The 15,585-nt window shown below is 36.6% G+C and overlaps 1 protein-coding gene across 1 annotated transcript in view; it reads right to left on the bottom strand.

Annotated features, from left to right (window-relative positions):
• RSBN1L (round spermatid basic protein 1 like) overlaps positions 1-15,585 on the bottom strand; it is a 106,089-nt gene that overhangs the window by 16,198 nt on the left and 74,306 nt on the right. Inside the window, exons 3-4 of the mRNA XM_003921137.4 lie at positions 13,875-14,515; positions 719-856 (exon numbers count right to left, since the gene is read on the bottom strand). Of these exons, the coding sequence (XP_003921186.1) occupies positions 719-856; positions 13,875-14,515 (779 nt within the window). The remainder of the gene's footprint in view (positions 1-718; positions 857-13,874; positions 14,516-15,585) is intronic.

Genomic DNA, 15,585 nt, shown 5'->3' with positions numbered 1-15,585 from the left:
ACACCCACCCACACACACAAAAAAATACAAAAGTTAGCTGGGCATGATGGCATGTGCCTGTAGTCCCAGGTACTTAGAAGGCTGAGATGGGAGGACCATCTGAGCCCAGGGAGGTCACAGGTCCACAGTGCACCACTACACTCCAGCCTGGGTAATGACTGAAACTGTCTGAAAAAAAATAAAATAAAGGGGTCTTTGCCTACATTGCCTAACCATTTTATGGATGATGAAACTGATGCCCAGACAGCTTAAATGGCTTGTCCAACCCAGGTAGGTATAGCCAAGGCTAAAATATGGATGCCTAATTTCACAGGCCAGTTTTCCACAATGCTAAACTGCCATTCCATTGTCTTAAACATTTTTAGTAGAATCCTTTCTGTACTTCCTAAGAGCTGATTAACACATGGAAACTAATTTCCTAAAGTGTAACAGGTGTTATTTCAATTTCATGGTCTACCACTTAGCTTTGCCATTACAATTAGGACCTGAGATACCACATGTACACACCACAAGAATTACTTCGGTTTCCTATCTCTTGCCCTCCTTCCCTCCAGTTCAAATAAAACCAAAATGTTTCTATTTCTGAAACAGCCATTCATTTATATTGCATGTAGCATGAAAGAAACACTCCCAAGTCAGATTACTCATATTGGTTTTTCTTGCCTTTTTTAAAAACAAAAACAAAACAACTCTAATCCCATGACAGATTATCTCTTACTTTTAAAAATGGTGACTCTTCCAACATGTCAAGGAACTCAGGGAAGTAATCTCCTACTTCTTCATCAACTGCTCCCACCAAGCTTATTTGTCGCATTGGGCCAGCTCTGTAAGTACCATGAGAATACGTTCTTTTTACCTGAAGAATATGGATTTAATTAAAAGTTACACATAAAATAATGTTTGCTATCATTCATTGTGTAACAGTAAATTATTATTATCTCAGAATATTGTATCATAATATGAGGAAAGAAAAAAAAAACTTCACTAACAGTAACAGATAAGTCATTTTAAAAACAGAACTTGCACTAAATCAAGCTATTTTACCTTCTCTATTCCTACATGCTGCTTATGAAAACACAGTTAAGACAAATAAACATTAATTCTAGACAACATCTCCTTAGAAGAGAGGAACTCATTATCTGAATATTCAAAAGATGCTGTACCTGCATTTTTCTAAAGTGAAATGAAGTTCGTATCTTTTAATCAAAATTTTCAAAACCAGACCCTCTGAAAACATTTAACCATCACCAGTGGCTTATCTGTCTAAAAGGCCACCAGGGATGCTCTTCTTTTCTGATCTTACCATATTAACTAGGATCCAGTTTATATATCTATTATTAACTGTGGTGAGAAACTACTACAATTAAGAATCAGGAATCCTAAGATCCAAATCTGCCTTTGCTCTCTATCAGCTATGTGACTTTCAGAAATCATTTATATTCCTTGAGCTTTCGTTTCTTAACTGGAATGTTTTATAACAGATTACTGAAGAAAACATGATGATGATATAAACTCACCTGCCATACATAATGCTAGCAAATGGGTGGCATTCAAAGAGCCAAAGCAAAGCCATTTATATCTCAAGATTCATTGATAACTGTATTTTTGCCAGCATATTTAAATCCTGACAAAGAAACCTATGTATTTTCATATACTAAGATTAGTAAACAAGTTGAGTCTGTCTTTAGGCAAAACAACTCCTTCTGATAGCCAAATAGTAAGCAAAATTCTAATTGTCTCTTTCTCTGGATTGCCTTTGTGGACACAAAATTTAGGAAACTAAGTTGTCTCAGTTTGCCCAGGACTATCCGTCTTAAAACTGTAAGTCTTGTATTTCAGGCAAACATGGATGGTCAACTTTCATCACATCATAGACGAAGATTATAAAATATAGTCACATTAAATTATAAAAGAGAGTCACATTAAAAGTTGCATTCTTACAATTATGGCTGGTAAGAGTATCATAATATAACAAAGTAAACCCCAACCCACATCTTTTCATAACAAAATCATTTAAGACATCTCATTTGTTATAATCAACAAAGCAGTTTAATAATGATATTAATTCTTTAATAAATTCACCAAATTTCCAAGCTTACGTTTTCCTAAACAGTTAACACATTGACTTCTCAGAACCACAAAACATTCCTGTAAGTTAGAAAATTAAGGGCCTATAATCCTAGCACTTTAAGAGACAGGAGGCTATCTTGAGCCTGGGAAGTCGAGGCTGCAGTAAGCTGTGATCATGCCATTGCACTCTAGCCTAGGCAAAAGAGCAAGATTCTGTCTCAAAAAACCAAAAAGAACAGTTGGGACTTGTGCCCCCATCTTGTACTCATTGTCTCATCTTTTTCCTGTCTCCTAAAAATTCCTATCACGTCCTATATTGAGAAAGCTAAAAGTTAAAACCTAACTCTACAACAGTCTTCAGGATCTAGATGTTTAGAGGCATTAATAGCACTCCAATAAGAAATTCAGTGATCAGTATGCATTTCTGTAACGTAGTCTAACAAAGAAGCTAAAGGTATCAATCTGAACTCTAGCACATTTACCAAAATATAACACACCAAATCTGTTAAGTGATTCTGAGATTCTAAGTTTTGGATCTGCAAATGGCCGTAGGAATTTTGAGAGACCATAGCTATGTATAAAGTGAAATCAACAACTGATACTGTAAAATACAGATTTTCCAAGTGCTTTGAAATGTATCTAAAAAGTCAAATTAGAATTGGGGGTGGTAGCATGAAACTGTAATCCCAGCTACCCAGAAGGCAGAGGCAAGAGGTTCACCTGAGCCCATAAATTCAAGAGTAGCCTGAGCAACACAGCGAGACTCCCCCAAAAAAGTCAAATTAGAGAGGTACTATTTCCACTTTACACAAATAAGTAAATTTTCTGTGCATAAATTTCCATATCTTGTTATAATCAGATACCTAAGACACTAACTTAGTTCTAACAAAGCCACGTGAGTAAGTCCGTGCCATTGAGTTGGTTCATTCTACGACATCACAGTATCAACAATAATCAGTTAAAGAATTTGGGCAGTTGGCCGGGCGCAGTGGCTCACGCCTGTAATCCCAGCACATTGGGAGGCAGAGGCGGGTGGATCACGAGGTCAAGAAATCGAGACCATCCTGGTCAACATGGTGAAACCCCGTCTCTACTAAAAATATAAAAAATTAGCTGGGCATGGTGGCGCGTGCCTGTAATCCCAGCTACTCGGGAGGCTGAGGCAGGAGAACTGCCTGAACCCGGGAGGCAGAGGTTGCGGTGAGCCGAGATCCCACCATTGCACTCCAGCCTGGGTAACGAGCGAAACTCCGTCAAAAAAAAAAAAAAAAAGAATTTGGGCAGTTTATCTTGGCGGGAGGGGATGACTGTGGAAAAGGAGAAGAATTTTCATTAAGAATTAAGAATTCTTCTAAAATGTGAAGCACAACTAAACTTTCAATTAATCTAGTAGTTTTAAAAAGTCATACTATACATGAAATAATCCATTTCTCAAATATAATTGAAATAGTTGGGTTCTACCTCATCTTGCAATCCAGATAACTACTTCCATTCTACAAAGAAAGATAAAACCAAAAAACTATAACATTATTAAACTATGAAGATTAGGAGATAAATACAATAATCATAAAACCAGAACTAATTGGTTAACAAATTTAACAATGAGTCCTTGTAGTGTAAAATTTATATATTTAAATGTGAGTAAAAAACATCATAGACTAAGGAAAAGAATGGATAAAACTTGGGTGGTAATATACAGACAAATCATATGTTGTGTAATAACTCAAAAACTTTACTAATTTTAATTTGACCAGATGATGCTATTTCAGGTTAGAATAATTATTTCATTGACTGAAGAAGTATTACTGACCTAACCAACTCATTTCATTCAAATTACACATTTGTATTAATTTCCAAGTTTATAAATATTGCTTCTTTAAAAATAAAACACAACATGTCTAGTGTAGACCTAAACATTAAAATTTTTAACATAATACGCCGGGTACAGTGCTCATGCCTGTAATCCCAACTTTGGGAGGCTGAGGCGGATGGATCACAAGGTCAAAAGATCAAGACCATCCTGGTTAACATGGTGAGACCCCATCTCTACTAAAAATATAAAAATTAGCTGGATGTGGTGGTGCACACCTATAGTCCCAGCTACTTGGGAGGGTCAGGCGAATCACCTGAACCCATGAGGCAGAGCTTGCAGTGAGCCAAGATCACACCACTGGCACTCCAACCTGGCAGCAGAGTGAAACTCTTGTCTCAAAAAAAAAAAAAAAAAAAAAAAAAAAAATTTAACATAACAGACTGAATAAATCAAAAAACTAATTTCCCCCCATCCTATGTCTAGTTTGGGCACTACCTAAGAAAAGGCTGTATCTTCCATTGATCATTTTTTAAGTATGGTCCTATTAAAATTTGTAAGTATTTCAAAGGATTTTTTAGAAACCCTGAATTTTTAAAGTGAAGTAATACAGATTATATTGCTAAATATCCTAATTGAATTGTTAGTTCTTCCTACCTCATGGCAAAATATACATAAAACATACAGATGATATGTAAAATTCACTTTCACAAATAACTTATCATAACAAAAGTATACATCTCTCTCTCTTAACCAAAGTATACAACAACTGTAAAGTAGATCCCACTGTCCCACTAATAAAACCAAAAATAAATTCTAGCCTTTATAAAAACCGCTTAGCTATCACGTTTAAAACAAAACAGCAATTATCTTCCAAAACATTTATTCTCCAATAGTAAAAACTATGATCACCCACCTGAACGAACATATTTAAACTCAAACCAATTTTTAAATATTAAAGTCATCAAAATCTTAATCTGTAAAATTAAATTTTAAAATGTAATGCAACTTTTAATTATGTATCATTTCATACAGATTTCTAGTTTAATAACCCAGTATTTCAGATCCATCATTTGTAACTATTATGGCAAATTACAAACAACGTTTCCAATTTAAAAAGTATATACTTCTTGACAAAATACATGATGGTACTTAAGCTGTTAAAATGTAAGAGGCCAGGCATGGTGGCTCACACCTGTAATCCCAGCACTTTGGGAAGCTGAGGTTGGCAAATTGTCTGAGCTCAGGAGTTTAAGACCAGCCTGAGAAACATGTGAAATCCTGTCTCTACTAAAATACAAAATATTAGCCAGGCATGGTGGTGTGCATCTGTAGTCCCAGCTACTCAGGAGGCTGAGGCATGAGAATTGCTTGAACCCGGGAGGCAGAGGTTGCAGTGAGCTGAGATCATGCCACTGCACTCCAGCCTGGGAGACAGAGCAAGACTCCATGAATGAATGGATGAAATCCACATGGTTTTCACAATTACGTAAATACTTCTTGATTTTGGTGACACCTGTTTGTTGCAAAACTATAGACCAAATATCCACAATCCACCTATTACGTAGAATAAAGTTGAATCTACAGTATCACACACACACACACACAAAAACATCAAGCCTCAATTCTCTACAAATCATCTATCCAGACTATGTCATACTACAAAGAATGCAAGGGCAGTGAGGAGGGAGAGGTAACAAATAAGAAGAATCTCTAAATAGTCAAAGTAAATGTCAGAAAGACCATGGCTCATAAAAGGTCCTCTTCTTACATATCCATTCCCATAGTAGGCACAATTATAACTGCTATCTAAAATCATAAAGGAAAAGAAACCACAAATTTAGAAGGAGAAGGAGGGGCAAAGGGTAAGCATAGCTGCAGCTGCCCTAAGGCATCAGAAGTGTAGTAATGACAAACCAATACTGAAAATACAGTTACATTATGTTGCATATGTTCAGTAAAGAAGATATTTTTATAAAATCTTGGTACTTAAAACTGTATTTCCATTATCTAAAAAAAAATCGCTTATCTGGAAAACCTCACACCCTGATGACTCTCCATGTGAGCTTACTATATTTGCTTTTATTCACTTCAGTAAACATTAATCAAACCAGTTTTCTGATGTAGTTAAAAAATTAATCTGAAAAAAGTCAAAACATATCACTGCTTTAAAATATAGGCCAAGTGTGATGGCTCACGCCTGTAATCCCAACACTTTGGGAGGTGCAAACGGGCAGATCACTTGAGGTCAGGAGTTCCAGATCAGCCTGGCCAATGTGGCGAAACCCCATCTCTACTAAAAATACAAAAAATTAACCAGGTGTGGTGGCAGGTGCCTGTAATCCCAGCTATTTGGGAGGCTGAGGCATGAGAATGCTTGAACCAGTGAGGCAGAGATTGCAGTAGGCCAAGACTGTACCACTGCATGCCACTGCACTCCAGCCTGGATGTTAAAGCAAGACTCAGTCTCAAAAAATAAATTAAATAAAAAATAATAAAATAGGGCTGGGCGTGGTGGCTCAAGCCTGCAATCCCAGCACTTTGGGAGGCCGAGGTGGGTGTCACAAGGTCAAGAGATAGAGACCATCCTGGTCAACATGGTGAAAACCCCGTCTCTACTAAAAATACAAAAAATTAGCTTGACATGGTGCTGCATGCCTGTAATCCCAGCTACTCAGGAGGCTGAGGCAGGAGAATTGCCTGAACCCAGGAGGCAGAGGTTGCAGTGAGCCGAGATCATGCCATTGCACTCCAGCCTGGGTAAAGAGCGAAACTTGGTCTCAAAAAAAAAAAATAATAATAATAATAAATATATCTGCTTTCTAAAAAAAGAAATGCACTGAATTACAAAGATTATACATATAGTTCCTCTTAATCTAGTTATCTAGATCTCTCAAACAGAACACAATAAAAGACAGGCATGATACTTAGTATCTTTGGAAAAGCTTATATTTAAATCATGGCCTTCAGAAGAAATACAACATATTTAATCTAAATCTCCTACCTCCCCCCACAAAACTCTACAACCATCATGGCCACATTTTCACTTTTCCCCTTGTATGAATTCTCCATAAATATATGAAGGGAAAGAAGAAAGCAGAAGTAGGAGACCTATCATACCCACTGCCAGTAAGTGTCAATACCAAAATCTAAGCAGCTTTGGTTAACAGAAAATGAAATAACTGTTTAAACTAATATTCTACTCATATAATGTCATCTTTAAAAAGAAAAACTTTAGGATTCTGAGGTTAGCTTGCTACAAAGAGAAAAAAGTAGCCTATTCTTAAGAGAAAATATGTTGCCTAAAACAAATCTATAAGATTTGTTACTACTGTTTTCTCTTATGTAAATTATGAAAACTGCTGCAACAGGGGAAAAGGCAAATATAGTAATAAGTAATTTTTTTAAAGCCCCAAAAAACAACTCACTTGAAACAACCTGCTGTTTCCCAAAACATGTTCCCTGAAGAGAGAGCTCTACAGTCTACTAAGTCTGGAAAACCCTTCTTGTTTAGGAAGCTCATCATGCACACCAGCTATTAAAGTTTCCGAAGAGTCTCACTGCAAACAAATAGTACTTATTTGGTCCAGCATTACACTATTTTGGACGTCAAAACGTGTGTGTTTGTGTGTGTGTGTGTGTGTGTGTGTGTGTGTGTGTAGCTGTTTTAGTATACCTATCAACATTTGAAGATATTAAAAGTTAAAAGTTCCTCAGAATGCTTTCACAGTGATCCACAATATAATAGATATTTTTAGCTTGTATCAGCACCAATGTGAAGAAAATACAAAAACAGGATCATTATTAGAGCCAAAAAAATTGAGGGGGTGGGAGCAGAAGCTATTGGTACAATTCTGCTGAGTTTTGTTTTTTTTTTAGGGTGTGCGGAGAAGAGCTCCTTATTTTTAAAAACAAGGCCTGCAGGACATTCTGAGGCAATCTAAACATGACATAAATGACTGTGTCACAAGGGGGAGCCATTACCCATCATATCTGGCATGTATCTTCTAATCAAAATAGGGAATATTTAATCAACATTTCAAAAATACTCATATAACTGCAACCAAAATAAGAATGAAAATTATTATCCATTTTAAAAGTAGTATAATAATGGGGGAAAACTTTTCTTATTATTAGAGCATGTGGCCTCTGCTGCGATATTATTTTGTACAGATCAGTTCAAAAGTATTTGAGAAGGATGGGGCAGGCACAATTGGTCAAAATGAAAATTTGGTACAAAGGCAAGCAGTGTTTCAAAGATGAAACATCAAATTGCTATTACTAGCCTAACACAGTGAATGACCCCAGCATGAATTCAACAAATGCTAGCATTCTGCCCTCATTCTAGTGAAGCAGGTCTAACAGATCAGATCAGATTTAGTAAGTTTCATTTTTAAAATAATAGACCCTTCATCATCAGTTAATACTTTGACATAAGTTACCTAAGAAACAACTTAAAACCAGGGTAAAATAAAAATAAGATTTAGAGTTTGGAAGTGAGAGAAGCGTGGTTATAAAACAACTGCATTTAAAATTCTGATAAGCAGCTGGGTGTGGTGGCTCATGCCTATAATCCTAGCACTGTGGGAGGTTGAGGTGGGCGGATCACCTGAGGTCAGGAGTTCGAGACCAGCCTGGCTAACATGGTGAAACCCTGTCTCTACTAAAAATACAAAAATGAGCCAGGCATGGTGGCAGGCACCTGTAATCCCTTGAGAATCGCTGGAACCTAGGAGTCAGGTTGCAGTGAAGCTGAGATTGTGCCACTGCACCCCAGCTTGGGTGACAGAGACTCTGTCTCAAACAAATAAATAAATCCAGATGCTGGTAAAACCCATTGTAAAGTCAAAAAATTATGAGTCGAACCATCTGAGTTGAGGACCACCTTGACTAAGCTCAGCAGGTTCAGTTCAATAGAACCCTGCTTTTGTTATGAGGTGATAGTGCTTTCTACAGAGCAGAGGAAAGCAGAAATGTAGAGAAAAGTTTTGTACTTGTCATCTTTTGTTCTTAAATTATAATCAGGGCAACCAAAATAGTTTGCTTTAAATTCTGTAGTAACTAAAAGATGACAAATTATGTAGCTGTTTCTATGATTCTTGTAATACCAAGGAATATTCTAGCAGATAATTCTGTGAAATGTGAAAAGCTGATTCTAAAAAGTTTATATGAAACTGTAAAGAGCCAAGGAAATCTTGAAAAACAAAGCTGGCAAACTGATTCTAGACTGGGCACAGTGGCTCACACCTGTAGTCCCAGCTACCAGGAGACTGATAGGGAAGGATCACTTGAGCCCAGGAATTTGAGGCTACAGAGCACTATGATCGTACCATAGCACTCTAGCCTGAGTGATAAAGCAAGACCCTGTATCTATCAATCAATCAATCGAGTTATAAAGCTATAACAATTAGACAAAACAATGGAATCAGAGAGAGCCCAGAATCAGAGAGAGACACATCCATAGGATTAGCTGTTTTATGACTAAGGTCACACTACAATGCAATGAGGAAGAGATATTTTCCATAAACACTGGTTGGTCCGTTGGATATTTATACAGCAAAATATGAACCTTGATCTTTACCCCATGCTGTAGACAAAGATCAATTCCAGAAGAACTATAAACGATTTTTCCAATACTTCTAGCTGTTTTATTAACTATAGATTTAACCATGAAAGGTAAAACAACAAAAGTTTCCAGAAGAAAACTTCACAGAATATATCAAGGACTTTGTGGTAGGCAAAGATTTCCACAACAGAACATAAGAAACAGTAATCACAGGCTGGGTGCAGTGGCTCACATCTGTAATCCCAGTACTTTGGGAGGTCAAGGTGGGTTGATCACAAAGTCAGTAGTTCAAGACTAGCCTAACGAATATGGTGAAACCCCGTTTCTACTAAAAATACAAAAATTAGCCAGGCATGGTGGTGCACACCTGTAGTCCACGCTACTTGAGAGGCTGAGACAAAATCGCTTGAACCTGGGAGGCAGAGGTTGCACTGAACCAAGATCATACCATCATACCACTGCACTCCAGGCTGGGCAACAGAGTGAGACTCCGTCTCAAGGAAAAAAAAAAAAAGAAAAGAAACAGTAATCATAAATGGCTTACAAACTATAAATTAGTTTACATTAAACTTAGGAACTTCTAGTAATCAAAAGATACCTAAGAGTGAAATGGTAAGACACCAAGTGAGAAGAAATATTTGCAATACAGTTAGGTGACAAAAGATTCTTATCTACATATATAATAGTCCAACAAATCAACTACAAAAAACAAATTAAGAAATGGACAGAGTGGACAGGTACTTTACAAGAGGGTAATTCAACCAAATAACAATCGTATAAAAAAGTACCTGACATCCTTAGGTATCAGGGAAATACAATTTAAACCACAGGGAGCTACCACTACATAATCACCAGAATGACTTAAATGAAAAAGACACTACTAAACATGGCAAAGGATGTGGAACACTGCTAGTGGGAATGTAAATCAGCACAATAACTTTGGAACACTGGCATTATCTAGCAAAACTGAGTATCTGCATATGTTTTGATCCTGAAATCCTAATATTAGGTATATACTCATCAAGACACATGAAAAATATTCATAGCACCCCTGTTCTAACAGCCTCAAACTGGAAACAACTCAAATGTCCATCTATATGGTAACAAGATAAACAACAAACTGTGGTATATTAACACAATGGAATACCATACAGCAGTACCACTACATACAAGATGGATGAAATCTCATCAACATTATACTACAGGAAAGAGACCAGACACAATATGTACATACTATCTGATTCCATTAAAGTTCAAAAAGAAGCACAAAATATATCAGTGGTGTTCAAGGTCAGGATAGTGATCTCCTGGGTATTTGTTCATGTGGTGGGACTGGGGGGTTAGCACAGCATTGATTAAAAAGGGTTTGGGGAAGGTTTCTGGCTACTAATATTTGGCTTTTTAAACCATGGTGTGTTCTCTGTGAAGATTCATCAAGCTATACATTTATAATATGTATATTACGCATTCTGTGTATAGATTATATTTCAGTAAAAAGTTTACTAAATAAAATCAACTCCTGGAGGGACACCTCAATGTAGGCTAAGAGACAGAGCTTTTACTGGGAGGACTCAAGGGATGAGGAATACAACTGTGCAAGAATAAGCATGCTCATTTTTCTCCTATTGCTATCTCTTCTGGATCCCATTCAGTTTCATAAAGCCAGTGCCTAAGGACAAACCAAAGGCTATCTTCCAATCTGCTGCAGACAGCAGCTTCCCCACTCATAGGAATAAGAACTGAAGGCTCTTGCAATAAAAGGAATATGGTCCTTGCACATGGAGTTTCTTACCTTGAAGTCTAAAGCTAAAGAAGCAAAACCAGTCTGTGCAGCTGGCATGATCAGGTCACCAGGGTAGCAGATCACAAAGACATGGGGCCAGAACCACAGCTGGTAACAAAGAGGTACATCTGCCTGGAATTTCGTCTTTGCAATATATACTACCCAAGAAGCCTGAAGAGATGGTGACAACCAGAGTTGGTGGCTCATCAAGGACTTGAGATCCATAACCCAGGCACACACTGCCATGATTACCAAGTCCAGAATCTCATTTTATTTAGTAACAAAAACAGTTTTCATGGTGTACATATTACACAGTTTAGATGAATATTTTTATCATTTAGCATAAAATTAATAATTCCTAACTTTATCTGAAAAACCATTTGAAAAGCATGTAATGTGATGCGCATCAGTGTACTGTCCCATTTAAAAGATTACTGAAGCAAACTTGCATTGTATCAAAGCAAGATAGTTTGTAATATTGTGGAAACAACTGGGAATGGGAGCCAAGAGGCCCGCTGTAAAACCTGGCATTTAGGAGACATATAATAAATGACAAATTAATGATAAAGTGATAAGGGACTTTGAGCACATTTTATTTCTTCTCTCACTGGATGTTTCTTCATGGCTAAAATAAGATTATAATGAGGATTAAATGACTTGCTACATATAAAATACTTAGAACTATTCCTTGGCACAACTAGTACTCAATAAATAGTAAACACTATTACTAGATGCCAGTCCTGATTCTGCCATTAAACGCAGGTGTAACCTCAGACAAGTAACTCACCATTTTGGGATTCTGTAAAATGACAGGGCTAGTAATGGATGCTCTATAGCTCCCTATTGACTTTAAAAATATTTAAATTTCAATTCTAAAACATGTTATGTTAGAGAATAATTCCCCCCCCCACATGCACACTAATAATTATTTTCCAGGCCAAGCACGGTGGCTTATGCCTGTGATCCCAGCACTTTGGGAGGCTGAGGCAGGCAGATCATTTGAGGTCAGGAGTTCAAGATCACCCTGACCAACATGGAGAAACCCTGTCTCTACTAAAAATTAAAAAAATAAAAATTAAAAAAAAATAGCCAGGTGTGGTGGTACACATTTATAATCCCAGCTACTTAGGAGGCTGAAGCAGGAGAATCACTTGAACCTGGAATCCACTGGAAGTTGTGGTGAGCTGAAATTGCTCCACTGCACTTCAGCCTGGGCAAAAGAGCGAGACTCCAGCTCAAAAAAAAAAAAAAAAAATTATTTTCCCAACTACAATATATACTACACATTATACACCAAACCTACTATTGGGGGCAGACTCGTGTGGATATGACTGAACATCCAGACTACCATTTAAAGTGGAAGCTGTAATTTGAGCACCCATCAAAAAAGAAATATATTAGGAATAAGGAAAGCAGCCCTGGATGAAGATTAAGACTTCATTCTAATCCTGATACTGCTGACAGCTTTAAACAGTAAGTTACTCCTCTCTTTCTATGACTGTTTACTTGTTTGTAAATTGAGAAACATTGGGAATAAATAATCACTAAGCTCCATTTGAGACTTTCTTTACTTTTTTCCTCCTTCCAAACTAGAATGTTGTCCTAGAAACCAAAACTGTTTCTAGAAAACCAAGAACTACAGCATCAATAAATATGAGAACTGGCCAAACTCCTAGCGTAAACAGTCCCAATCTAAGGATGGATAACAATGGCACCAGCCTTTCAGATGGACCCACACAAACGTTCAAGAACCAGCAGACTCTATTCTGTCTGCTTTCCAGAATAATGCATATTCTCCACCACAGAGAAGGGCAGGAAATGGAAATTAGCTCAAGATATATACTGATTGCTACTTTTTACACATCATTACACAATAACTGATGACTCCTTTGTACCACAGTATTATTTTATTCATTTTTTATTTTTTATTTTTTTGAGATGGAGTTTTGCTCTTGTTGCCCAGGCTGGAGTGTAATAGCGTGATACCAGCTCACCATAACCTCTGACTCCCAGGTTCTAGCGATTCTCCTGCCTCAGCCTCCCAGGTAGCTGGGATTACAGGAATGCGTCACCACAACCTGCTAATTTTGTATTTTTAGTAGAGACAGGGTTTCTCCATGTTGATCAGGCTGATCTTGAACTCTCAACTTCAGGTGATCTGCCTGCCTTGGCCTCCCAAAGTGCTGGGATTATAGGCAGGAGCCACCGTGCCCGGCCTGTACTGCAGTATTTTTAATGGCCAACATTTATTCAGTACCTACCATGTGATGCGCCTAGTACTAAGTATCTTAAAATATTATAAAGATGGAAGACAATTTTAGGTGATTTTCAGGTAAGAAAACTATTTAAGGACTGGAGAATACATGGTGGAATTCATTTTCTTAGGTTTAAGATCTTTCCTTGCAAAAAAAGGACAACAGAACCTTAATTATTTCATTATCTTTAAGAAAAAAAAACACATGTAAGTGGAAACTGAATTTTAAATCCTGATTCTCACATTAAGAAAGTAATTTACTCTTAGTACTCCCAAATGGTTTCATTATATTCTTACCTTTTTATTTCAAACCAGGAACAAAGAACAGAAACTCATCTTAAAAATGTATCATTAAAAGTTATTTTATAAAATAAAACTAAAAACCTCTTACCTGAGCATGAAAATTGGACATAGTCGTTGTCTCTATATCTTTCTTTCCCAATATCTCCATTTTCACTGGAGAATTGGGAAAATTAAATGAAAAATAGTCTAAAAAGTCAGGTAAATAAGTAGCTGCCCCATGAACAATACCCATCACATAGAAAGCTGCAGAGTTTTCATTTTCACTGAACACTAGACCCACAAACTCTTCTGCAAACCTCTCCATCTCCATAGGAGACAGATGGGAGAGTTCGTTACTGTAGGCATGAATGACTGATGCACCTCCATTAGGCTGGTGCTCTATATGAATGAGTTGTTTAAATTCCAAAGTGTCCAACCTTTTGAGGTTATTCTGAACTCGTGGCTCCTTTAATGAGACAAATGGAAACTCACTGTTCTCTGGAATTTTGGAATCATAGTTCTTGGTATCCAAATTCTTTCCAACGTAATCTTTCATGTTATCATTTAGAATGCCTTTGGCTTCTTGATCTTCAACATCAATTAGCAATCCTGAACAGATGGTCTGAATAGATTTGCTATACATTTTTGGACGCTTCCGTTTTTCATTCTCTTTGTGTTTCTTTTTCTTTTTCTTCTTTACCTTTTTAATTTGTAAGTCTTCTACATTTGTTTTTGGTTTCTCCTTCCCACCTGTTGGAAAAAATGTTTTTTGAAATTCTATAATTATTTTTTAAACCATGCTTTACGAACAGTTTTGGATAAATAAGAAGTTTACTTCTGAAAATTTACTCAGAAATTATATATTCAGGACTCATTTTTTACAGACCTGATAATCAACATTTAGTCAGTCTCTTCATCTACAGAGAGACACAGACAGGCTTAGAGCAAAGTTACATCTACAGTGTGTGCTTTCTGACACAAAGCAAATGCTCACGGTTTACTGAAATAAAGAGATGAATGAGTATTTTAGAAAACAATCTTCAAATGTTGTAGAAAGTCAGCAATGTAAAGATGAAAAAAGATCAATATAAACAATGTCCTCTAGATGTTACTCACTGATACATATTATCAATTTTACTTCACTTCGGGTCTTAAATATTGCATCAACCTGTCATGGAGATTTATAAATCACAAAGGGAGAAAACTGTTGCACAATATAACACCAACAAACACAGCAATTCCTTAGCGTTTTACCGTATTTCCTCCTTAGTAAATACTCTTGCATCTAATATGGTCTACTTTAGGTCCACCACAGTTTACAAAATTACAGTGAAAACACAGACAGGTACTACAAAAAAGATGACAAAAATCAGAATCATTTCTCATTTCCTAAGCTCAAATAATACCCACATACTGGTAAAGAGATGAATAAAAAGGTAGCTTGTATATTAAAGAGTTTTTGTAAACAAAAGTACATAGATTCTGGGCTCAGAAATGTAGAAATCCAAAGAATAAAAGATTAATCCACAGCTACAGAATCTAAGTATACATATAAACAATTAATATTATCACATTGTATTCATTTCTATGTAAGAAAAATAGAAACAAGTAAATATCCTCACGAGAGAGATAATATAAAACCAAACTAAGGGCTGAGAAAAGGCATTCACTATTCCCACCTTTTACCTCAGTTTCACAGAAAACCTGCCATGAATGAAATTCTCCCAATCTGCCTCTTTACCTAAATATTTCCATCTTCCCATCTTTTTTCCTTTCTGCTTCCAGTAAATGAGTTGTTTTGCCTATTTTCAAAAATAAGT

Source organism: Saimiri boliviensis, chromosome 10, assembly GCF_048565385.1.
Source record: "Saimiri boliviensis isolate mSaiBol1 chromosome 10, mSaiBol1.pri, whole genome shotgun sequence".
In the NCBI taxonomy this organism is placed as follows: domain Eukaryota; kingdom Metazoa; phylum Chordata; class Mammalia; order Primates; family Cebidae; genus Saimiri; species Saimiri boliviensis.
This window is presented reverse-complemented; position numbering and strand designations above follow the sequence as displayed.